This window comes from Phocoena sinus, chromosome 21 (assembly GCF_008692025.1).
Source record: "Phocoena sinus isolate mPhoSin1 chromosome 21, mPhoSin1.pri, whole genome shotgun sequence".
Taxonomy (NCBI): Eukaryota; Metazoa; Chordata; class Mammalia; order Artiodactyla; family Phocoenidae; genus Phocoena; species Phocoena sinus.
Window position 1 is genome coordinate 8029044 of NC_045783.1, and position 27183 is coordinate 8056226.

Genomic DNA, 27183 nt, shown 5'->3' on the forward strand with positions numbered 1-27183 from the left:
TGTGTGGCGCGCGTGTCCCCCGCGCGAGCGCTCAAGTCTCCTTCCCCATCCTGCGCACGGCGGCGCCGGAGGCCGAGGAGAGCGCAGCGCGGCGCGGCGCGGCGCTGGGAGCCCGGGGCCCGAGGCCGGGCTCTGTCTGGGATGGCGCCGTCCCAGCCTCCTTCCCCTCTCCGTGGGTAGGGATGGTTGAGTCCGGCCGCCACGGCAGCGGCTCCTTGTGCAGCTAGCAGCCTGTCTTCTGCGCTCTCCGCCTCCCCTCCCTAGACTGGCTCTCCTCCCCTCGCGCCCCCTCCCCCCCCCGCCCCCCCGTCCCTCCCGCAGCTCCCACTCGCTGGCTGGCTCTCCAGCTGCCTCCGCTCCGGGTCTCTCCCGGCTGCGCGCGCTCCTCTCCCCGCCTCGCCGCCTCCCGCAGCCTCGCCGCCTTGGTGCCTTCCTGCCCGGCTCGGCGGGCGCTAGTCCCCGGCCCCGGCCCGGCAGCCCCTTGTCGGCGCTCGGAGCAGCGCAGCCCTGCCTGCAGTGGTTCGGGACCCGATGCTATGAGAGCGAAGCCAGCCGGGCGCCCAGACCTGCGGGAGGCGTCGGATGCGCGGCCGGTCTGGGGACCGGGATCTCTCCCCCGCTCGCCTTGCCCTCTGGTGATTCTCTGGCTCTGTCCGTAGCCCTGCCGTGCCTCGGAGGAGACGGGCGCATCCGAGAAGAGCCATCGGTGTCGTGCGCGTGTGGAATATCTGCAGACATGACTGCGTGGAGGAAATCCAAGTCGTTGCTGGCGCCGCTGGCGCTGCTGGCGCTGTGCGCGGGGCTCCTCAACGCAGCCAAGGGTAAGGCGGGCTCGCCGGTTGCCGGGGGAGATGGGGGAACCCTCCGAGGCCCCGTTTGCGAACCAGGGGCCCGTTTGGAGGAGGGCAGGGTACCGAGTGGCCGGCCTCCGCCGGTGGCTCTCCGTGGCAGACGCCCGGGGATCGCGATGCAGGGAGCCAGCTTCCATCGCCTTCTGCCCGCCCTCGTCGCCCGCGCCCCACCCCCGCCTCTCCTTCCCCCTGACTTGGGCCGAAACGAAATGTCTCTCCTTTCTCGGCGCTGGGGGCTGTTAGGGAGAAAGGAGCCAAACCCGAGTTGGGCTGAAACCGCGCCGCGGCAGGCGGTGGTGTCTCCTCGGCGATGTGGGCACAGCGGGTCCGGGTGGCTCGATGGTTCCCGGGACGTTCTCCCCGGACCCGGAGCGGCTGGGAAAGTGGCCCGGGCCGAGCGGGCCCGGCAAGTTCTGGCTCTCTCGGGGTCCGGGTGCCACGGGCGAAGCGGCCTGCAGACCGGGCACCGCGCACCCTTCCTCCCTCTCCCTCCCACGTCCACGGCCAGGCCGCCCCCTCCTTCCTCTCCCCGCACTTTGCTCCCTGCAAGTTGGAAGGACCCGGCGAGGTGCGTGGAGAGAGCAGGGGGACCTGGACGGGGTTCAGCTCCGGAGACAGTCGCCTGCTCACAGGGTTCTTCCCCGCTGCCACCCCTGGTCAGGGGAAGGAGTGTCCCCGGGTCGCTCCTCGGCTTGGAGCTCCGTGAACTTGGTGTTCTCCTTGAAACGAGTTTGGGAATGTTTTCCGCCAACTAGCCTACAGGCTGCAACCTCGGGGCTGGCAGCAGCTCCTGCACTTGTCTGTTCTCTGGGAAAGAAAACAAGGTCCCTCTTGATTCAGAGAGAGAGGGAGAGAGAGACAGAGAAGAGAGAGAGAGGATATAGATGATTTTCACATTGCAAAGTACCTGCCCCCATTTCCTCATTTTAGCTTCCTTGGATACTCGCCCCGCGCTCGATCGATCAGCACACACCGTCCCACTCCTGAAAATATCTATATCTATAATTTTTTTCTTTTCCGTTTTAAAGGATGGAGTCAAATCATGTTTTTGTTTGTTTTTTAATGGTAATTTGCTCTTTCCCATGTAAAACTCCCCTTTCCTCTCTAGATTCTTCCATCTTCTTTTCCTCCCATTTTCTATTCCTTCAGTGTTCCAGATTCAGGGGTGATTGACAAGGCGAAGGAGGACTGTCTCTGGTGCCGTAGGAAAACTCCAGATGGGCCCGGCCTGGGGCGAGATGGAGCGACGGCAGATTAGGCGTCCCCGCGCGGTGGCTCCTCTCCGAAAGCACTGGGGTGTCACAAAGGGGTGTCTATGGGAATGCGCCCCACGATCCCAGGGAGCGCAAACGCAGGGTTAGTTGCTGGAACTCAGGGTTGCTCGGGACTGGGGAGCTTCCCAAAGACGCCGACCCTCCGCCCACCTGCCCGGCTTGGTCCAGCCGCCCCGCCTGGGGCGCCGCTGATGGAGCCTCCGCGGAGGCACGGCCAGCCGAGCCGGGCAGGCGGGCAGCGGCCTCCGGGCCCGCTGGATTGGCTGGGCACAGAGGGCGAAGCAGGAAGAGTCGAGGGCGAAGAGGGCTGTCCCTGGCAGGTGTGCGTTTGTGTGTCGGGGGTCCCACCAAGCCCCTGCGCGGAGAGGAAACACCTGCTACACAACTCTGCACAACTTCCCGCTCCTCTCCCCGGCGCTCCAAGCCCAGCTGGGCCCCGGCCGCCTCCCGGCCCCGGCAGGCAGCTCAGACTCTGAGCGCACTCTCGGTTCCCCGCGGTTCCGCGCGCTCTGAGCGCCCTTCCCCTGCAATTCGCAGGGGTTGCTGTGCCGAGGAGGCGGCGGGTCGGCCGGGGCTGCTTAATAATCCGCACACTTGTGTGCCGGGCGGATGCCGCCGCCGCCGCCGCTGCGCGGGTGGGCCGGGCCTCTGGGCTCGGGCGGGGACGGGACCGGGGGCTGCCCTGGCTGATCCCGGCAAGGGGCGCAAAGTCCTGGGCTCCCTGGATGGGCAGCCGCATGGAAGACAGAGCCTCCTGCGCGCTGGGGGTCCTAGGTGCCGGCTGTAGAAGCCAAGAAGTGGAACCCAGGGTCCCCTGGCGTGCGCGGTGCGAGAGTAGGGTGTGTGTGTGTGTGTGTGTGTGTGTGTGTGTGTTTGCGAGTGGAGCGGCCGCGCTCACTGCGCTGTTGCTTGGTGGAGGCTGCGGTGGCTGCGCGTAGCCCCCCATCACCCCCGGGGGGTCCGGGGCCGCGTCTCCTCTGCGCCCGCGGGGTCAAGTGGGCGCGCAGGTGGCCGCGTGGGAGCGGGATGCGGGCAGGAGGCTGGGGACGCCAGCGCCGGCGTGGCCCTGCGAGCGGTCTGGCGGCTGGGGGGCGGTGGGGGGCGGTCGCAGTCCCCTTGGTGAGCGAGCCCGGGTGGCCAAGGTCGGGCCTCTGCTGGGGGGCGCCCGGGCCGCACGCGCGCGGGAAGGCTTCCCTGACGAGGAGCGGGGAGCGCTGGGGGCAGCGCCAGCCGCCGCCGCGGGAGCCGAGCCGAGCGCGCCCAGGTGGCGACTCCCGCGGCGGCGCAGGCGGGCGGAGAGTTCTGCTGCGTGGGGCGGAATTCGTGACCTGTTTGCGAGTCGTGAGAGGCTGGAGGCGGCTGCGGTCGCGGTCATCAGAACTCGGTACCTTCAGTACCCGGGTTGTCAGCTGTAGTTGATTGTGCTTTCAGCCGGGGGTACCCGGGATTCCCTTGTGATTCTCTTTTTCTTTTTGATTACTAACGCTATTGTAAAGGTTGAGTCTCAAGTGTACATACCTCTTTAAAAGCAGCACACTTGCAGGGACCACGGGAGAGGGAAGAAGGCTTGAAAGCCTCTACAGTAGTCATCTAGTGAATAGGTGGAATAATGCATTCCTTGAGCACTGAGATTTGCGCCCTTTATCTGGGGCTGATCTACTGGCTGTATGGACAGAGTTGGCTTCTCAGTTGTGTTTTGCCAGTTTGTGCAGCAAGGAGAATGCAGCTATTTGCAGGCATTATTCAGAAAGTGTACTAAAAAGAGGCACATATAGTAGTAGCCCTGTGGGTCTCACCGTAGGAAGTCTGGTAGAGAAAGGTGGAGTGTTTCTCAAAATCCCTGATTCTGAAATTCACCAACCCACCCAGCAAAGAGATTTAAGTATGCCTTGCCAAATTTCCACAGAAACCCTACAAGGGGGGGGGGGGAGAGGGAAGGGAGGGGGACAGAGAGGGAGGGAGGGAGGGGGTGGAGAGAGAGAGAGGCGTTTCCCAAACCTGCCTACTTCTATGTGAGTTACCTCAATTCTCATCACCAGGAAGGATGCTAAGACCTTTCATTTGCTGGCCAGGATCCTTATGGCTGGGCCATTGCACACATATGTATATATGTACTCTCTCCTGGGGGAGACAGGAGCTCCTGTGAATAAGTGGCTTTCGAGGCCAACTCCTGATCACTAAAAAGGCAGGCCATCTAAAAGGAAGTTACTGTTTCTGCATTCATGATCTGCTTAGCAAATCACATTTATTTTTTATTGAGTTGTCAAAGGATTCTGTTTTTTTTTTGTTTGTTTTTTGTTTTCCAATTTATAACTCTTCAGCCCATAGCTCCAGAGCTTCTGGAGCACCTATATAATTCTTCATTAGGGACTTTAAGTCCTTAAAAAGGTAAGCAAAGGAGAGGCTTATCTTCCTCAGTGACAGGTTTTGTAAACTTGACTAGTAGGACAGTGAGGTCTCATTAAACTAGTCCCAAGGAGCCAATAGCAGGTGGTAAGTGGTAGTAGAATTCCCTCAGGTCTCAAGAATCTCTGCAAACACAGGCCTTGAAAGGAAAGGGAATCACTGTTTTGATATTGGCTTTCAGCTGGCCAATCCTGCTTGATGAGAAGAAGGCCAGGACTACAGTTGAAAGTTCGTACAGGCAGAAACAGCTCCTCCTGGGGGCAATGCTTCCTTAGTCTCCAGTTTATTGTCTCAAACAAACACCAACAGGGCTTTGAAAATGTCAAGAAAATGGTTCTGCTTCCTTTAAGAAACAGATAAACAAAGGCTCCGTGGCCGGTTAGCGCTCATTGCAGAGGAAATAGCAAATCCAGTGTAGACATTTCTAAGCTGTCAAAATGCAAACGGCATATTAAATACTCTGTGCTCTACTGAATTCGAAGCGGGCCTCTTTCTGCTGAGCTCACAGGGAAAATAAGCCACTAGGACTTGCATACGTGAGATTTAAACTTCACATTCCCTTTAGCCTTTTCTGTTTCTCTGGTGAGGTTCATTCCTCTCTGGAATTAAGAAGTTGATTGGGTACTCCTTGCATAGAGTAGATGACAAAGCTATGTTGTCTTTTAATTTTATTTGTTTAGCTAATACATCAGAAGAAGACATCTGAGTTAAAGGTATAGATACTGTACAGCCTACGGTATTTGCGTCCTTGGGTTGCCTGGTCATATTTAAAAGCCTGTTGGTCCCTGTGACACTGGAGTAGGAAGCTGGATTACTGGACCAGTAGTGGTAACTGATAGAATCAAACCAGTTTCACTCTGCAGTCAGGCCACCATGGAGACCAAACGTGGCTAATGTTTGAAACAGGAGAACTGGCGTGGATGTGCCATCTGGGGCAAAGAAATTGACACTTAGGCTGGGCTGAAAATAACTGATCCTAAAGGAAATCAACCCCTTGAGCTTGTCTTCAGTTGCATGGCCACTGGGCTTCGCTCACTGGGTGTCCATTTCAGAACCACCTATGAGTATGAAAATCAGATAATCATATTGGGGTATTTGCCTAAGTGCAAGGAAATAAGTCTCTTGTACTGTGATGTTAAGATGGCCTTAAATGACCTTTGACTAATTAATCTGTCCATATGTAGGGTGGAATTTAGGCCCTAGTATGCAAGTGCATAAGTACCAGGATTTAAATTCCCATTATACAAAAGAAGAGTAGAAGAAAATTTGTTCATTGAACTGGTTACAACTGACTGGTCGTAGCAGCTTTTTATGGAAATAACGCACACTGTGTGGTCCTCCTACCCCTACAGACCAACCTCTTTGGATGCAGAGTATGACACACGTTTTTCTTTTCTTTTCAGTTTTGAATTTAGCTGCCATTTCCTTAAACCGTCTATACCAACCCCTAGCTGGGCGGAGAGGAAACGCCCTCAGTGCTCTAGGGAGGCCGCACAGTCTGTCTTTAGTCTTGAGCATCTTTGTTCTAGGTGGAGGAGATTTCATCACCGCTAGGCACACCATCTCATTTAGCAAAACTTCCTTCTGCATATGCTGGAAACATTCTACTTAGGAATAACATTACAACAAATTAACTTGATTTACAGTCACTGTTACTTTGACCCACTATATGTCTCTCTTGCTAAAACTTCTTTGGTGAATGAAAAACATGCAGGTGTGGACATGTATTAAAAATAACTACTGTGTCTTTTATGCTTCTAATACATATTGCAATTTATTGGTTGAAATCCTCCTGCGTTATCTTGCACTAGTTTTAGCTCAGGGAAAGCTATAAAAGGGAAAGGGATATTTCACAATTGTCATTCTTTGCAAATATAAGTAGAATAAAAGTGATACTTCCATCTTAATGCTTATAATCTTAATGTGATTTTGCCCCATTGTCTGGGAAGCAGGAAGTCATGAATAATGCTTTGTGATTTAAAAATTATCCTTGTTACTAACATGAGATCAAGGGAGATAGAGGCATGAAAGAATCTCGTTGGTACTACTACTTTCCAGTTTTTTTCACAAATGAGTCACTTTTAGGATTTTATTACAACCCGAGATTTAAATTACGTAAAATATTACCCTGATTCTAAGCACCTTTATTCATTTATTTTGGGGTCGTGTGTGTTTTGGAGGGTCTTCACCTCAGTAAGATCCAAGAAAACCTCATGTGGCATGTAGATATTATTAATGTAAATCCAACTGTCTGCCTGATTTATCCAGATAATTTTAAGCCACATGAGTCCCAGTGGAATCAGAGCAGCTTTTGAGGACATCAAGCATTTCTCCAATGTATGTTTTGGGTACTAAACATGTTACCTTTATCGTAGTAGATGTTGGCATTGTCGCCTTGATGTCGAGTTTTTGAATAATCCTTTGTGTGCAGAATAATCACTTGAGGGCTTGTTTAAATGCAAATCCCAAGGCTTCTCCCTTGAGTGTAGTTTTGGGTGGTGTCAGAGAGCTATCTATTTATCTATCTATCTATCTATCTATCTATCTCGACCTCCCTTTCAATAAGAGTCCTCAAAATCTAATAACCTCTTCACCGAATATACTATATTATGAAACTGTGCAATTATTTCAGGAGAATTTTTCTTTATCATTAGTGCCCCCGTTATCTCTGTTCATCATTCTAGACTGTTTAATCTTTTTTTTTTTTAAATAATTTTACAGCAAAGCTGAGATTCAAGTTCCTTGTCCGTAGTGTTTATATTATGGGATGACTTCAAGGGATAATTGTACTCTTTCATATAAAAATACCATACGAATAAATTACTTTTTTTTCTTTTACTGTTTAGTATACTCTGATATGATTAGCGTTACAGAAAAAGGAGCTAAGTGTTAGGTTAAAATTAGAATTATTTGGGGAGGGATCTCTAAAGCCTTTGAAATTAATTGTGAATTCTAAGCAGTCCTTTTCCAGATGCCTGGTGAATCTCTGTGCCTTTCTTCACAGAAACTTACTTATTTCTCCTCTTGTTTTTAAGAGAAAGTGTCTTTATTGATCTTTCACAAGTGAGTAGTTGTCTACATGAAGTTGAGAGTCATGTAAAATATATGGTGGGCTCTCGCCATTCCTGTTCCTATAAAATTCCGCATCCTTGACCTGAGTTCTTAAAACCAGAGAACTCCCTGCGTGAATTTTCACTTCCTTTTTCTATCAGTAAATGGATAATCAGCACCACAGACCTTTGACTTTTATGCAAATAGAGAATCTTCAGAGATACAGAAAGTTAAACACAGCTCCTTCTTAGAAAATGGATTCTACTGGGCTTAAGGATATTCACTTTTCTTTCAAAGGATGAACCAGAGTGTGTTCAAAGGCTGTCAACAATTTTTGTCTCCTTGTTTCAGACTTTTTTTGTGTGTGGTTAGAAAAGTGATGTACTTTGATGTATAATACAACTGTGGATAAGACTTGCAGGGTGTGATCGACACTTCGTACATAAGAGAGGAGGGACCCTGATGACATAAGAAGGGTCATATTTTTACAAGAAATTAACAAAATGGAGCAGATACTCCCCTTCTTGCGCTACAAATGTAAATTTCTTTGGCATCAATCTTGCCTTCCTGTCTGTCTCATTCTTGTTCTCCTTTCTTTCAAAATATAATTACTGTGAACAATTTAAGTCAAATCCAGCCATTAGAGTTTTTTCTCTTTTTTATGGTGCTGGCTCTAGAAACGAGGTTGCAGTTTATCTGTGGGCTACCTGCTCAGTATGGGTGCTCCCTTTTGTATGGAAACAATACGTTTTCTAAATATAAATCCTTATACTTAAAAATTTTTTTTTGTAGATGACATCAAGAGAAAGTCAAGTGGGAAAAATCATCTCATTTATTACATTTAAGCATCTAGGAGGAGATGCTATCATTTGAGGGGAATGTATGTTTCTAGTCAACTACCATGCTTAGCAATGAAGACCTAGGGGCCAGAGAAGAGATTTGGGAAGTCTAGACTCTTAAATAGGTTTAGAGTCACCCTTCTGCTCACTTGAAGCGTTACAGCAGGTGGCCACTAGAATGGCTCAAGTCAGTATCAGTGGAATTCACAAGTACTTGCTATTTACCTACACACTTTATAAACAAAGAAGACTGAATCTGTGATGCCCCTCCTGGAGCTTACATTCTTCAAAACAGAAACAACAAAACTAAAATAGCTGGACTTTGATTAGTGTTTATACAAATATTAGACTGTGTCAGAGACATTAAAGGTCATGCAGATGTTGGAGAGGAGTTTGCATAAGAGGTGAGATCTTGATTCAGCCTCTCAAAGTCTGGAGGAGAAAAGAACAGGGACAAAAGGTGTGAGAAAGAAGCTGAGTGAGAACTGGCCCTGAGGAAGTACAGCCAGACACCCCCCCACACTTTTTTTAAAGCGCGGCGGGGACCAGGTTAAGTGTTGAGCGTGTAGATGAACCTATAAATATTGATGCTTGGTGGAATCCTCCTCAGAAATTCTTCTGTGGGTCCTTAAAGCTAAAAGACCAAGTGTGAAGGCATGTAAGCTACCGTCCTAAGACTATTTCCTGAAATATGAAAATAGACATCTTTTTCTTGGCCTTCCCTCCTCCTTCCCTCACACAACCAGTGGGTCAGGCCCTGCCTTTTTTGGCTGGGAATCTATTTCTTGGAAACGGGAATTTTTGTTTTCTCGAACATCTTTTCCCCCCAGGTCCCAGGATTGTTGCTGTAACTGTCGTGTTTTGTTGTAATGACCTCTAGAATGTAGTACAAACAGAACATTGGGTAGGAGAAAAAGCACTTTTTGGTTTGCTGGTAATGTGTTTTGGCATCGTAAGTACTATGTACTTGTGCAGAATACAGCGTGTTTCCCCCAAACTGACTTGCAGAGTGTTTCATAATCTGGCTTCATCTCTCACGCTCTGTCTCTGTGCTTCCTCCTGGTGACTCCAACTTCAACTAAATCAGTGTAATGCACATCCTGAAATGCACCTTGATTCCATTTATCCCGAGCCTAGCAGCTTGAGTCCGCTTCTGCTTACCTCTCCCTTAGCCAGTCACCCAATCGCTCCTTCATCTGAATTTCTTTGTTACTTACTGTGTTTCACGATGATCTTTCATAAGATTGTAAATTGAAAGTTTAGGATCTTCTAAAGCAAAACAAACAAACAAAAACATCGTTTGCTGGTTTTGTTTCCATTGGTTTATATCATTCTTACGCCATAGATTTTTTTTTTTTTGAAATATACTTGATTTACAATGTTGTGTTAGTTTCCAGTATAGAGCAAAGTGATACTTCATAGATCTTAACATTTGGAGGATTGAAAGACATTCTTGGAACTATCAAGCTGTCACCATGCTTCCTTATACATTCACTATTCCTTCAATGAATAAACAACTGTTCTCATATACCTGATTCTCTCCATTTTTTTTGTGAGTCAAATTAATGTGTTGAAAATATTTTGTGAAAGGACTCAGAGGAGAGAGATGACCGATGGAAGGTATCAGTAATGATTTTTTCAGGTCACTGTGCATGATTTATTTATTCACATACCTACGCTAGAACATGTCAAAATAATTAGCTTTGAAACACTATATCCAAGTTATTATCTTGCCACCCTTATTTGATTCACTCATGTTTCTTTCTCATAATTGCTTCTCTTTGTATACAAAGTAAGGTATCTAGGCTGTTTGCAGGTTTTCTTCTTCTAGTGATAATAATTTAATGATATTAGAGCGTGTTCAGATATGTCAACCTACAATTGTCATTTTGATCTTCATGGCTATTTTCTCTCTCTGCTTTTTAATTTAAAAGAACTGTATAAGAGGATTATAGAACAAAGAAGAACCGATCTCTTTCTTTTACAACTGCAGTTACAAAATTGCCTTCCCAGTGTTCTCTAGTGGCAACAAGACAAATAGAAGAGACATGGTGTCAGGGTATTTAAAAAATGAGGGGTATTCTGACCCGAAAGTACCAAACTACAGCCATGCCAAACTTGGGGGTATGATTTATAGCTCCTGGCAAATGTGTTTTTCTTTCAATTTTATGATGGATGGACAATAAGAGGCCTTTTAAAAAACAGTTGTGTTAAAAATAATATGAAGTGTTACATGACAAAGTGAAGTGATGATGGACTTTCTTACTTTTATATGTACGAACAAAACCTGTGAGAAGGAAAAAAAGTACATAAATTGGAGCTCTTGTGTCATTTATTTAAGCCTTAAAATCTGAAAAAGAGGTTTGAGCCACTTTTTTATGCCTTTCAGTGAGTGTTCATTCTTTGTCCCAAATTGAGGAATCGAGTCAGAAAGTGGAAGATATTCATAGCAAGATCATGTTATGTTGTCCTCTGCTCCCCACTTTTATCCTCCCTGCCAGACCAGACATCACCAGGAGCAGTTAAGAGCTAGAAAATCGAGCTGTGAAGGACGATTGGAGGAGGAGTCTTCCTTCTCAACACTGTTTGTATCAGCAAGCTATTGCTGTGTAACATTATTACCGCAATCCAGAAGCTTAAAATACCTCAGAGATAGGACTATAGGTTCTCTGTGTCGATGTCTGTGTACAGAGTAGCTGGGTCACACGCCCTCTGCCTATGATCTGACAAGGCTGTAATCAAGGTGTTGGCTGGGACTTCAGTCTCACCTGAAGCTCAGCTGGGGAAGGACCCAGTCCTGAGATGACTCAGGTGGCTGGCGGAATTCCATTCCTTGTGGTTGTAGGACTGAGAGCTTAAGTTTATTGCTGGCCATTGGCCAGAGCTCACCCTCAGTTCCTTGAGAGGCCATCATGGTTCCTTGCCTAATGGGGCTTCCCAGCATGGCTCAAAGCCAGAGGAGAGAGAGACTCCAGCAAGTAGGGTGCTACGGCATTATATGTAATCATATGATCATGGACATACAAGCATGTGTAGCCCATCACTTTTTCCATTATTCAATTGGCTAGAAGTAAGACCCAGGTCCTGCCCACCTCAAGGGGCAGGGAACTGTAGAAGACATAAACATGAGGAGGCAGAGATCGTGGAGGCCACCCTACGAGTCTGTCCACCATGGTGTCCTAGAAATATATTGATATAGAAAGAGCATCGTTCAGTCAATAAGCAGATGGCCAAGGACCTGATTAAAAATGGGCAACAAATATAAATATTTTACAGAAAGAGCAAACATAAATGATAAATGTAGGAAAAGATCCCTAAACTTACTAGTGATCAAAATAGCATTGAAAAAAGAATGTTATATTTTCCCCAGTGCCTTTTGTAAAACTACACTTGGTATATCACATGTTAGCAAGTACATAGAGAAATCACTTCCATACACTATTGTTGTATATCTAGAAAAATTTAGGGAGGAGATAATTTGGCCATACCAATCACAATTCTAAAGTAGCAGATATTTTAGCCCAGAAATGTGATACATCCTTCAGCAATATATGCGTGTTCATTTTAGCCCTCTCCCTGGTAGTGAAAAACTAGAGCTTAAATGTCAGTTATCCTAAAACAGCTAAATAAATTGTTCTATAGCACACTGTGTTACCTTTACGAAAGCATGTCCATGATAAAGGATTAAGTTGAAAATTCAAAATAGTATGTATATGCCATTCCCATTTTCATGTAGGGAAAAGTCAAGTTACTTCTTTACCCATGTAAAAATATCTGAAAAGATGCACACATGATAGCATTGGCGTTTAAGTGTCGTGTGACTTTTTTGGGTAACTGTGTCAAACTTCTCTAAATAAAATAATAGTTCTTAAATTGAAAAGAATTACCTGGAAGGAAAAAAAAAAGACAAGTAGCTTTTATCAGATCATGCTGATGAGCAGACATAGATTATAAGAGTTTTGAACTTGAAGTGACCTTCAGGTTTATAAGTCCACTCTCTTTTACTTGTGTCCAGAGAACTTGTGTCCTGCACAAATTCATAGGGAAAACTACGGCAGAACTGAGTCTAAGCGAACACTCCTCCCATGGGAGCCCACATGCCTCTTGGTGACCCAACTCTCCATCTCCCCCACCCCCGCCATCCCCCTGGTGTAAGTACAATCTCCTGACATGATCATCTGTGAGGACAGTGTGGCTAGGAATGTTCTAGGCTTAAACTAAAACCCTGATATGATCCTAGCAGCTAGAGAAGCACAGCATTCAACCTTCATACTTCTGAGATGGTCCAGAACCGCTGGGGGCACTGCAGGACCCTCAGTAGGATGGAAACATGTTAAACGATTTAGCTACTTTGTTAAACAGTTACCTGCCATAATTTTTTTTTAGGTCAGGAAAGACACAGTGCCACAATGTCACCTAGCTGGTGGTCCCTTTGTGTTCATAGTTAATATATTTTCTATCAACGATCATTTGAAGGACACATTTGTCCTGGAAGAATATTTAATTCCAAAGAACTCAACACTTGAAACTCCACTACACTGAGATCTTTTATTTATTGGAACTGCTCCAGTTAGTACAGTTAGACAGTTGCCTGTTCGCATTTCTTAGTGATTAGAAGCACTTGAATCATGAAATCACTCCACGGAAGTGAGAACCAGTTCATTTTTCCGATTGACCATTAATGTCGGAGGATAGAAATCGTCTTAAGTTTCTATGTGCTCAGGGTACCATTTTGGACAGGGTATACAGAAATGCTGTTTTATGTGTCCGACAGCATCCTCCAGGCAGCTACACAGTTAGGGTTCAGTCTCTATATCTGCCTCTAGTAGTATATGCCTTAAAGGACGTAAAACTCTCTCACACACTGTATCCTCATCTTTGCAAAGAGCTGTTAACTGGACTTAATAAGGATTCAATGAATGAGCACAGATAAAAAGCTTAGAACGGGACCTGGCAGTTACTAATCTTAAGTAAATGTTACAACTGTTTTATTATGGCAACTAAAATATTAGACTGTCAATTCTAGTTGTGGCCACAGAAGTAACATTGGGGAAAGCCCAGTTTTGCTGGAGAGAAATTATTTGTAAGTGGAGATGAATAATTTAATAATTACATTTGTATGTGAGTGTCTTATATTTTTATAAGAATCATCCTGATACTAGTTTCTACAGTTCTTTGGGATGTTCAGAATACTCTTACATTCGCTACTTCGTTGACAGAGTTAAAAAAGTATATCGATTGCTCAGTTAGGTCAAGTGATAATTGGATCCCCGTCATGATTTGGCCTCACGCCTCACATTTGGGTTGAATAACGTTAAATGCTCAGTACAGGCACTTTGAAGAAATGTGTTTTAAAGTCATTTATGACCAGGAAGCCTTGAAATTTGAAGTGACCATGAGAGAAACAATAAAAGAAAAGAGTAGAAAACTTTTAAAAATAGCATTGTCTGAAGGCTCATTGGCTGTATTCTTTTTTTTTTTTTTGGCTGTATTCTTGACTCCACGCGATGCTTTTATATTCGGAAAGAGTTTGTATATTTTTTCTAACTGCATAGTTTCTCCTAAGAAAAGTATCTGAGGTTACTTTTACAAAGAAAATTTGAAATACTGCACCTTGCCAAGTAAGCCTTGTGAAAAGCCTGTGTAGATGAGGTCTTTGCTAGGTGGCGTAGTAAACATTACCTTTCTGAACATGGAGGACAATCGGTGGAATTGGAGAGTCTGGAAGATTAAGGTGTGTAGAATTGTTAGGACCCTGTTCATTGACTTAAACTCAGACCCCTTCCGTAAAGATGGAGCAGTCAGTAGTGCCAGGACAGTCAGGCTCTGGCCCTTTCCTTCTGGTCTAGGCTTCCCAGTTTACCCAGTTTAGGGTCTCATCACTTAAGTATGATTGACCATTGAATTGAAAATCTGCCATACCTCCTCCTCCTTCTCTAGGTCTGAATACCTGTGTTGAATATTCAAAGGTAGAGTCTGTCAACAGAAATAATCAATAAGCAGTCAATAATAAGAATAGAAAAGAGTTTTATTTGAGCCAAACTGAGGACTACAGCCCGGAAGCCAGCTTCCCAGATAGTGCTGAGGAACTGCTCCAGAGAAGCGGGGTTTTCAGCACAATTTCATGTCTTGTCAGAGCAAAGAACATTAAACAAGCCAGGGATACATTGCTTCAAGTTTTAAAAAAAAACAAAAAAAACAGATCAGCCTGTACACAGAGAGTCAGTATGGCTTTGGCTTCTGGGAAGGGAATCTTATCATTGAAGAAGGATGAGCATTGGCCTCCCAAGAAGGAAGGCATTTCGTCTTTATTTTTAACATGGACACATTCTTTACTTCTGGTCAATGAAGTTATTATTTAATTATCTTCTTTAATAATTAAAGCAGGTGTACAATGTACGTCTGATAGACCGCAAACAGGCTGTTCTAGTCAGCATCAATTTCAAGTTGACCCACGTATAAGCCAGAATAACTTCCCCACACATTGATATGTGAACATTTCTTTTATCAAGTCCCTACGTGTGAAAGCCCCAGTTAGAGTGACTCAGATACGTGCTGCATGGTGGTCTGTCCAGGGTCACGTGATCAAGACTTTCAGAACAGGCAGCCCAGGACCCCAGTGGCCAATAGCAAAGCACGAACCCTTCGAACTCAAGGGGGCCAGTCTGCTATCCAAGGGACCGTCCGTGTCTCCCCATCCAAAGTGGCCAATTGCAGCCAACATCAAAACCTGCCGATTCAGCCACTCTGTAGGGCCTGCAGAAGAGGAAGGAGAGGCCTTGGTGCTGGGGACTTGGTGAACATGGGAGCGAGTGGGTGGATTAAGTACTGAAAGGTTGCTCAGCCGATTCCTGACAGGCCAGCCCTCTGTGTCCTCAGGTGGGGTCCTGCCTCAGGCCCCCTGCTTCCATGCCCACTGCATCTTCTCCAGTGAAAGCTAACTCGGCAGCAGTGGAACCTGTGCTTCTGCAACTTAGTTTTAAATGGAGTCTGTTACAGAGACGCCCATTCAACATTTCTCCAGCAAGCGTGACTCCAGACCTAGGTTCTGCCTGTCACGTGGGGCAGTGGCTTTGCGAGGATGTACATCAGCAGAGTGATTTCGGTGAGGTCCACCTGAACGTGGTCTTGAGTGAGGTGCCGTCCGGGTGATCTTCTCAGGAGCTCTGGGAATTTAAGTTTTTAGGCCAGTTTTAGAGCCCAGGAAAGAGAAGGCATTGTTCCCCAGTGTGCAGGAGACCAGGAATATGTACTCACCACTCACACACACCGGTCTCCTTTAGCTTGAAACCCTTTTGCCTCTGCCACAGGATTAACTGCTAAATGAGCTTATGCTGAACAGTGCTGTGTTTTGAATGACGATGAAACTTCTTGCCTTGTATCAGAGAGTAGAGCTTTACATTCTAATCTGATTTTTGCAGAATAACTCATATTCTATTTGGCTATTCTTGAAGGAGCTACGTCATCAATTAATTTTTTTTTCGCGATAGAAAATAGTTAACAAAAGCATAAAACTAATGATCAACATTATAGAGAAAGACTAGGAACCAGTGGTTGAGGAATACGTGGTCCACGTAGAGAATCGCACCAATATGACTGTTGGTAGTAAAATTTGTATGAAAACGAGCACTTGACCAGCACTTACCACGGCCAGTTCTCGTGCATATGGGAGACACCTGACAAATTTCAGTGTTTGGAGAAAAAGGCAACAACAGGTGCCCTGATTCCACCACTTCAGGAAACACTTGATCCCCTGTGGGTCTTCTTTGCTAATTGCTGACTAGAGATGTGTCTCAGCATATCTTTAAGCACTGCACTAAAGCGGCACTTACTTTAATAAATAACTTGATAAAGAAAGAGGCCAGTGGAAGGAGTAGATGTGTAACATACCAACCGTATCTAAATTATTCCTAAAAGGACACACTTCCAACAAGTGCATGCTGGGCTGAGCGTGGGGATGGCGTTATTCAAACAGGTAGTTCTGAAGCAAAATACCATCTTAGCTTGTGTAGGATGAAGGCGCATGGTTGTAGGTAAATTTCAACACATGGTGCATTTGTTTTAAAGCTATTTTTAGTATTTTTAAAATTGAAGTATAGTTTATTTACAACGTTGTGTTAATTTCTGCTGTGAAGTTAATAAAACAAAGTGATTCAGTTATATCTATATATTCTTTTTTAAAATATTCTTTTCTATTACGGCTTCTCACAGGATATTGACTATAGTTTTCTGTGTAAAGCTATTTTTAGATTATTGGATTCTTTTGGACAAGGTGAAAATATCAGTCCAAAGAATTTTATACATATTGAACTTTATGCACGCAGAGAGCTAAAAACAATATGTAGTACTAGAGGGGCAGTATGAAATCATTCTATATGCTTTTAATACAATTATATTCAAGAACAAATTGCTGCTTTTGCATTTTGTTAAGATGCCTTCACTGATTTAGTGCAGTATGTAAACAGAGGAGGACATCTTTTAAGACATTTGAAAATAAGACAAGGAATAGACAAATTTTGAGGTAGTTACCCATATACTTGTAGATACATTGTTAGAGAAAAGAAAAACCATGATTTGCGATAGCCCCATAATAATTATAAACCAATTTTAGATCCTTATGTCTAGGAAGTTATTACCTGCAACTGAACAAAAGCTCCATTCCAAACCAGAAAGGCATACCTGTCCACTGTACAAGGATTCCTTTTTCAATCAGATTTTCTCATAGTAAATAAAATTATTTTTTTTTGGAGGTAGCCAGTCTTCAACTTAGGAAACAGTATCGATCCCTCCTGATCACTTATCACAGACCCTTCTGGGCTACAGAGGCAGGGTCCACTCTATTTTTTCTTTCTTCTTCTTATTTTCAATTGTGTATACACAGTTGATGACTGTCACGGGTTGTCGTGGTCTTTGCCATCACAACACTTGGCTGTGGTCTGTGCACACGGGATACACATTGGGGCTCATGTATCTCTTTGAATTAGTGTTTTAGACTTATTCAGATATACACCCAGGAGTGGAATTGCTGGATTATATGGTAGTTCTGTTTTTAGTTTTTTGAGGAACCTCTATATTTTCCACAGTGGCTGTATTAATTTTTCTAAGGCAAAGGAAACAAGAGCACAAATAAACAAATGGGACATAATTAAACTTAAAAGCTTCTGCACAGTATAGGAAACGATCTGCAAAATGAAAAGACAACCTACTGAATGGGAGAAAATGTTTGCAAATGTTATGCTAGATAAGGGGTTAATATTCAAAATATATAACAGCCCATACAACTCAATGTCAAAAAAAAAAATGACCCAATCAAAAAATGGGCGGAAGATATAAATATGCATTTTTCAAAAGAAGACATAAGATGGGCAGTAGGCACATGAAAAGATACTCAACATGGCTAATCATCAGAAAAATGCAAATCAGAGCTACAATGAGGTATCACCTCACATCTGTCAGAATGCGTATTATCAAAAAGACAACAAATAACAAAAGTCAGTCTTATATTTGATCACAGAGACTTTTTGATTTCTCACTACATTGGGCAGGAATGAACTCTGTAGGTTTCAGTAGAAGTCAACAGTATTTTTATGTGTTTATGTTGGTTTTTAAAGTTACATGTATCATTTAAATGCTAGAAAGAGTTCTGGAACCCAAACTAGGAAAATCAATGCTTCAATACAAGCAAATCTTATTTTCAGTGCAAGTAAATTTCACACAGATTATTGAAATTCATGCAAATGTTTAGTCAACTAACTTTATTGAACATCATGTATAAGACAAGTCCTGTTCTAGTTGCCATGGGTCCAAAGTAAATGAGATAAAGTCCCTGCCCTCAAGCATTTTACATCCCAATAAAGATGATTTTTCTCAATAATGTGATCAGAATAATCGAAAAAACACTAAAAAATAGTGAAGCGTGCTAACAAGATATTGGATCTTCAAAGAAGAATCCATGTTTCTCAATATGCTGTTACATTTAATAAATACAATATAGCTTGAGGAATTCTTTTGATTGCCCCAAAATTCTGAATCATTTAGGTTTTATGCGCTGTTTTTCCTTCTTTGTGATATCCTTAAAAGGATGAAAATTATGAAACAATAGAATCAAATTCCACAGAAAATCCAAGTGATTTTTTTAAAATTGATATAGTCGATTTACAATGTTGTATTAGTTTCAGGTGTACAGCAGAGTGATTCAGTTATACATATATATTATATCTATTCTTTTTCAGATTCTTTTTCCTTATAGGTTATTACAAAATATTAAGTATAGCTCCCTATGCTATGCGGTGGGTCCTTGTTGGTCATCTGTTTTTTATATACTAGTGTGTATATGTTAATTCCAAATTAACCTATCAAATGAGTTTTCATTTGTAAAAATGACAGCTAAACCACACAATATTTACAAGGCTATACGCAAAAATAGGTGTCAGTACTTTCACTCATTCACTGCAAACATTCATGCAATTTCACTTTGTTTCAGACACTAGGAAGAAAACAATTCATGAGATAAAGTGATTAAAAAGACAAAACTCCTGATTTCCTGGTGCCTACAATTTAGACTTGGTAAATCTTAAGTTTTTTTAATTGAAGTGTAGTTGATTTAAATATTATATTAGTTTCAGGTGTACAGCATAGTGATTCAGTATTTTTATAGATTATAGTCCATTTAAAGTTACTATAAATATCGACTGTATTCCCTGCCCTGTACAACATATTCTTGTAGCTTGCAGCTTCTTTACTGTAGCCACAGCAAAATGTGTTTGTATTCATGCACCCTCAGGGTTGAAATTCCCTGCCTAACACAGAACTTCTTTATTCGGGATCCTTGAAAGAAATTCAGCGATTTCTCTTTGAGTATCATCCAGCGTCCTGTTCCAGGGTTTTATGATGCCCTTAGGGGAAGAATCTGTATCTCCACACCCTGAACCCAAGTCTCCATCCCTGTAACCTCTCCACGTGTGGTCTCACCTCTGTCTCCCAGGACAACGTATAATACTCCTCCTTTCATCAGACAGATCTGAAAATACTGGGAAACGGATTTTATGTTCCTTACCTTCCTCTCCTCAGCTTTTTATCCCCTCACATTTTCCCCCCAAGTCCCTTGAGACTTTCTTCAGTTTTTGGCTACTGCTTTTGAGATAAATATTGATCCCTAATAACTATTTATTACACCTAAAATGTATAATGTCTGCTCCCAGTGAATGGCTTTTATGGAAAATACCTTATAAATAATCAAGTACTTGTATGTCTGAGTTAACAGGGGTTTAAAGGCTACTTTTCCCCTCTTAGAAATTACTTGGTCGAGTCAACTTATCTTCCAATTCTGTATTTTCCACATATAATAATGAGAATTTTATTCATTTTCAAAGAAATGGAGTTTACAGAAGCTGATAATATTTATACAAGGGGTGTGAGAATAGAAAATAAATTGTTTCAAAAATATTTTTCAGCTGTGTATGTGGAGGAAAATAAGAATAATCGTATACATTTTTGTGCATGCCTTTGCAGTTAGAAATTATAGTTTTGAATGTGTGATAAACATAGTCTACTGTTAAATACGTTTCTGACTTAAATCTCAAGAAATTAGGTCAGATAAAAATAAATCTTCCTCCCTTTCCTTCTTTAGTTTCCTAATAATTATGACAAATAGCACCCACGTTCCAACGTTCTAGTCCAAAAGACTAGAATTCAGGACATTTGACTTACTATAGTGTTAGGAGAATGCCTTCTCAATATCCCTTTATGAAGCGGTGTCTGTTTCACCATATGGTTTCTGAGACTGACTGTTCTGTAGGATCAGAGTTAATTCATGATTCAAGAATGGATGTGGAGGACATTCATACTAAAAACATTTTTAAGAGCGTTCATGTAAAAAATGTGTTTAATCACTTTATGAACTTTTAATATAGGTTATTTGATAGCATTCAGTCTCATTTTTCAAAGATGCCATCTTTATGTCACTCTATTTTTAGTTTTTGTGCTCAAATACTATAGATTATAAGAACTGAAAGGGACCTTAGATTTCATTTTGTTCAGTCTTAATTTGGTGTATGAAAGAAGTACAATCTAGATGAAAAAAAAAAAAAAAGTCAAGAGCAAAGTGAAGACTAAAGTCCAGATCTGTCACTTCTCACCCAGTCACAACCAGATCCCCCCCACCTTGAAACCACAGATAAAGTTCTCGAATTCTCTCCTGAACCTGTAAACGTCACAGGCGAACACAGAATTGTAAAGTAAATCCAATCTTCGTTACATAAGCGTACATTTTATCACTTTCCTTTTCAGTGAGATATTGAAATAACTTTCTAAAATGTATGATACTTTTATTTTGGTGATTAAAACTAGGAAGTCGTCTTGATTTTTGAGATCCTGTAGATGGTAAATTCTCTTCTTTGGTTTTATAAAAAACAAAGCATGACATTTGCTTTGTCACAGAGTCCAAGTTGTGAATTAACATGGCATTTTCCAGGCTATTTATACATAAGACTTCATTTAAATCTTTTTTATGATATGTTCAAATGACACAGTCACAAACACTTTCTATTATTTCACGCAGTAGATCTATTTCTGGTAACCACATCAAAACCGCTAGCATTTCGTGTTTGCGTCGTGCATTGCCCAAAGTTATCAAGATGAATCTTAACGTTGTAAAAGGATCTTTTTTCATGACATGAGAAGAGAATGATGGTGGAGGTCATAAGTGACTAAATTTCGTTCAGGTAGAGCGTCTTTCAAAAATTTTGTAAAGTTGATGAAGATAAAAATCATGATAACGTTAGCAAAAGAACTGATAGCACTTTTTGCATCTTCTGTTCTGGACGCTTTATTTTTTTTTTAGCATCTTTATTGGAGTATAATTGCTTTTTACATGGATGCTTTAATACTCTGTCCTTTGCATAGTTTGCTTATCCTCCTCTTACAGACCAGGGCACTGATGATCAGAAAGACTCACAATTTACCTGTTCCCAAAGTGAACCAAAGGCAGAATCAGGAATAAGTTTCAGGTCTGAAGTCCAGTTCTCCTACTGTATCCTGCTTCAAATAATAAATTAAGACACGTCCTTATCAACTTTTATAGCATTTTTATATAGAATTACTTTCTATATTAATTTTATGTGAAAATGAACAATAACTGTTATTTCTATATTCTCTCGTTGAAAGTTAAATTGCCTTTCGGTTTTTCGGTCTTGAAGGAGTAATTAATGTATGTACCATGTAAAACATAATAAATATTTAAAATACGCAAACATTTATTTCAATCCAATTTTGACCATAATATAGTTTAAAAATTCAGCTGTCAGTTGAGTAGCTGTTTCAGCCATCTCTCTTTTGGCTCATTCAGGGTAACACAATATCCTACTTGTTTAAGAGAGATAACATTGACTACTATCTGAAAACCGTTTTTTAAATTAGAGTACATTAAAACTCTAGACAGAAGCCTCACTTTCTTCTGCTCCACTCAGAAATTAAAATAGTGGATTGTAAGTCCACAGCATGGAAGAGAATGAATACCACTATAGACTGGAATCTTCCCCATGGGTCCCAATATTACAGGCATACCTAGACATCAGTAGGCTCAGGTTAAAAAGCATGATTGATAATATAATCCTTTGAGTAGTTTAATAAAGCCCAGCTTTTTGAGGTGATAGTGGAACTGGGCTGTTTTGAGATGAGAAGAGCATCATTTCCTAGAGTTTTGCTTTCTCTCTGCCTGGGTAGAGAGGAAGATGGATGGATATAGAGTGTGATTTTATAGATAAATAGAAAAATTAATAAATAGGTAATTGATAGATAATTGATAGAAAGAAGGAAAGAAAGGAAGGAAGGAAGGGAGAGAGAGAGAAAGAAAGAGGTTTGCTTTCCTTCTACCTCACCGGAAGCATAGATAGATAGATAGGTAGGTAGATAGATAGATAAAAATATAGAACTGGCTTCCAAATATGGCATGTGCTAAACTGTTGCCATTGGATCTAGGTATGATCATCCCCCATCTCTTATTTGGGGTACAGTGGAGAAGGAAGATGTTATATAAAGAAAGAACAATATTCTGATATTTAGTAATTCCTTATGTAAAATATTTTCACTAGCAAGTTGAAAATTCCTAAATATCTCTTATAGGATGGTAACTTACCAATCATTATGTTTTTTGTGCAAGCCATTGGTATAGAGGTGACTAGAGATGCAAGAGAACACAAAATCACATGATAAAGGATATAATAGGGGGTGGACAAAGTGACCATTGAAAAGGAGCTCGCAGGTCAGTTAGTTGAACAAACCTTTATATACATGGTGGTATTTAGGATGAATTTTGAAGAATGAATAATGGTTTTCCAGGGGAAACAGTATCCTTGGTTTCATAAAACACTGTGTACTATGCCCAGAAACATAAACTTCCTGGAGTGATGGGGAGAATGGCAAGGTACTCGGGCTGAGGGAAGGAGCAGGTGGTGGTTAAGACCCCAGAGACAGACGAGGCCTTTGCGGGCATCACTGGGTAGCGTGCAGTCCACCCTCCTGGTTGGAGAATGGGAGAAAGGATGAGTCACCGGACAGTTTTAGTCAAGAGGGAGACATGATCTAGTTTGTCCATAAACAAGCCAAAAAGTACCCACTGCACCTGCATAGGTGAGTATTCGAAAGCCAAGCTGTCTAATGGTTTTGGCCCAATTGTTGAGAGAATGTTTGAAATCAGCACGGAGAGAGCTGAGTGAAGTGGGTTTGATTAAGGAGAGTCAGCCTGGGTTCAAGCGGAGGAGATCATACTTCACTAGCCTTCTAAAATCTCCGCAACTATTTCTGGCGTGATAGATAACAGAACTTCAGGTGATGTCGTTTACTTACAAGCTTTTGACAAGGTACCACATCAGAGACTAATGGGCAAGGGAAAGATCTGTGGAGGCAAGAAAGAATGCTGTGTGGAAAATGGACTTATGGGGAAAATGAACAGTAATGGTAATCATTTATCCTTAATACAAAGAACTGGGTCAATTTGGACCATGTTCATATTAATCATTTTATAGGAGTTTATGTGAAAGTTAATTTTTGAATTTTGTAGTTCTTTTTATCACATTCTATGCAATAAAAAAGTTTGCACTTATTTAATCTTATTTCAGATGTATGGCATTTGTATTTTCCTGCTTTATAAGAATCACTTTTCCTTTTTCATACTTGAATGGAAATTCATCATGAAACAAATTATATTTCTCAGCTAACCTAGGAGCTCTAATTTGGCTGGCTTGGTTTATTTGTCAGATTCAATTACACAAAACTAAGCTATCTGAAAGCTCTGGCCATGTTATATCTTCCTGTGATCTTTGCGTGAGAAAAATTGCATCATTTTCCATTATTTTGGAAAGTTTAGAATGTTCCGCTTTCACGTCTACAGTAAAGTACTGGAGACATAAGCATGTCTTTTGAGGTGTGATATTGTTATTTCACTAGTTAGATCTTCCTTCTGTACTTTCAGCCTGGCTACCTTCTTATCTAATGCTAGGGCTTCTTTAGCTGTGTGAATCCTATAACAACAGGAGAAGCCTCATTATTCGTGGAGTAATGCCACGTTAATGAAATATACACAGCCTTATTAACATTTGAGTAAGAAAAGTATCCCAAGATTTGTGCTCATTGAAACTGGAGAATGAAATCATTTAAGGTCTGTATATAGATCTGAAGTATAGATACTATAATATATTAAGCTCTGCCAAAATTAGAAATATTTAATAGGAATTTTCAAATTGCTATGGGGAAAATGATTGTCTTAAGACTTAGATATAATGATGGAACCCAAATTTCATGAGACAGTGTGTAGAAAGTACCTAGTGTATTTCCTGGCATGATATAGGCATATGGTTAGGCATAAAATAATAAAATGTTAGTAGAATTTATTCATCAATACATGTTATAGCTGCAAGGGCTTTATCATGATGGAGCTTATTATTTTGTTCTCAGAATAGTTGAATGATCTTATGACAAATTGTTCAGTGGAGGAAAATTTTAAAATTGAAAAGGCTAAAGAAAACAATTGATATAAACTCAATCTAAGTATATTTTAGCCTTGATTTTTTCCTTAGTGCTGTGCTGTCTCTTTGCAAACAAATGAGAAGTAACCGCTCTTGGTCATTAAAATTATTTTCTGAATGTGAAGAGTCTGTTTCTTTGATTGACTCCGGGAAATTGTTGAAGACAAGTATATCTGCTCAGTCATTTCCAATCAATGACTAATCGAACTAGCAATTATTCTCTGTAGAAAACGGTGATATCTGGTCAACTTCTCTCCATGTAATAAGATCACAAGTACAAAATGGATAAAATAAAATAGCAATTTGTAAAAGGCAGCAATTCTCAAAGGAATTTGCAATGTTATATTGCCAATGCTGTCATTTGAGTTGGTATTTTTAACTGTGCTTGTGAATAAGGAAGGGAAAGATGATCTTATATAATCAACTTCAGTCATCGGAAGGGTATGTTGACAGCGCACCATATATTCCTTGGATTTTTTTTACATTTTAAGTATATCTGAGTTCTTTATAATCAAGGCACATGTTAAATCCAATTCTGTAGTTCCTTTTAGTATTTCTTCCCAAATAAAAAGTATTAGAATGATAATTTGTTGGACCTTAATTATAAATTTTTTTGCTCAGAATATATTTGCTTCTCCACAGTTCTTATGTTTCTGCAGGGTGAATATAAGATTATATTTCTCAATTATAAATGTAATTAACATGTCAAGGTGGCACCTACTTATCACCTACTCTAGGGTAGGCAATGAGAGTTGGGGGTCCGATGTCCCCAGTCCCCCTGGGAGCCTTGGGGTAGCTCCCATTGGGGTCTGTAAATGAGATGTAATTGTCATTAGCTTAACAGTTAAACTTGGTCCAAATACCAGGAGACAGTTTAGAACTCTTCAATTCTAATTTTGCTAATAGTTATCTAGTAAAAAGATTTTGAATTATCATGAAGTGTCCATTAGTCTGATTTGCATTCCAGATATAATGATCATGGTGAGTTACATTCACAGGTGCTTAGTAAACATATACATCCTGTGTTTTAAGGTGTTTATCCTCTAAATGAGACCATGCATATATTTTGTCCTAAATGTCCAGGAAAACCCATAAACATAGATGCAAATCCAGGTATTTTTTTCTTTCCTAAATATCCACTAGTATTTCACTATAAAAATTTAAAAGTGCATTCACTTCTATTATTGTTATTTGAGCATCCGAACAACCTTATGGGAGAATTGAGAGCCTGTGTTTTCATTCCATTTATACAGATACAGGAAGGGAAATTCAGTAACCTGGAGGGATTAAGCCCAATTTTCTCATTTATAAAGGAAGAAAAAAAAAATAACAGTCTCCAGGAATTAAATGGTTTGGAAAGACCGTATGTGTGAGCTCTGTTCTTTTCTTTAAACAGGTCATCTATATGATTGCAAACATTAAACAATTGGGTGAATGACCAAGACGATGAGGTAGGTGGGGCCATATTTAAATTGCTTTAAACGGGAAGATTTGGTTTTGATGCAAGTAGTATGTGTAAAGCATTTGTACCTCTTCCTGACAAGTAAGCACGCAGTAAATGTCAGCTAATTATTATCAATGGTAGCATCATTTAAGTTGAGATAGTTCCGAAATCCTTATTTCAGAGACACTTTATGTTTTTTCCTGAGTCACATTCATAACTCATGATTTTCTGTGTGTTATAGAAAATACTTTCTTGTACCCCAAGGCAGGGATGTATATTAACATTATTATCTATTTGCCTACACTAGATATTTTTGAGGCCATTGAGATATATTTGATTCCTTTTTGTAAAGTGAAGAAAAATGCATATTGTGGAGGACAGTTTTTGCATTGAAATATTCCAAAGCAAAGTGACTCAGTAGGTGACAAGTGGTGTGGTGTAAAGGACACAGATTATTTTGTCAAGGGCTAATGTGCTGAAAATTCTTGGTTCCCAAATTCCACTTCATAACAATAAAATACGGTTGGAGCTATCAAGTCAGACAACACTGGTATTAAACTAAAGTCAGTGGAATAAGGACATGATAAGGAACAATTTCATGCACTGAAAGCTTTTTTGTCTGATCAAAAGACAAAGATGTTTTCATTTTTTTTCACCTTGGCTTAGAGGCCACAATGGAATTTCTAGAGCCCAGAGGCTGGAGTGTCTCTGAGAAGATTTTAAAGTGTCAGGAAGATGTCTTTCTGGAAAATCCTGCAGACCTCGGAGCAATTGATTAATGAACGCTGGTCCTCTGGGCTGTGCCATTTGCTCTGTTGATTCACTCCGTTCTGAATTGATGTTTCCCATTTCTCAAATCTGCACCTTGGCTCCTGAATCTTTGGAAAGATTGAGAAGACAGCCCAAGACTGTTCCACTTGAGGAAGTGATGAGCAAAACAAAATAACAAACCCAGAAACCAAGACATGGGTCGTCAGATCAACCTGGCTGGGCATATAATCATTTCATGCTCTTCCTATATGCCTAGGATTGGGTGATAGATAAATCATAGAACATTCAGTGTGAACTCACTCATTCTTTTAGTTCTAGAGTTTAGAGACGGAGGGAGTGTGGTTGAAAATCTGCGTATGGGGTGGCTAGACCCTTAGGTCCTTTTCCCTACAGCATACATGTTCTGTCTTGCGTCCCTCACCCTGCCCTGCATCCCAGAAAAGGGGAGATTTGTTTTCCAGAGGAATTAAATGACAGTGCCTCTGGATTAAGGACACTGAGAACAGCAAAGGACTAAGAATAGAG

The 27183-nt window shown here is 41.8% G+C and overlaps 1 protein-coding gene across 1 annotated transcript in view; it reads left to right on the plus strand.

The window, feature by feature from the left end:
* The first annotated feature begins 727 nt into the window (after positions 1 to 727).
* Positions 728 to 27183, plus strand: part of CSMD1 (CUB and Sushi multiple domains 1) — a 1813702-nt gene continuing 1787246 nt past the window's right edge. The window contains exon 1 of the mRNA XM_032618622.1: positions 728 to 821. Coding sequence (XP_032474513.1) covers positions 737 to 821 — 85 coding nt within the window. The 5' untranslated portion in view covers positions 728 to 736. The remainder of the gene's footprint in view (positions 822 to 27183) is intronic.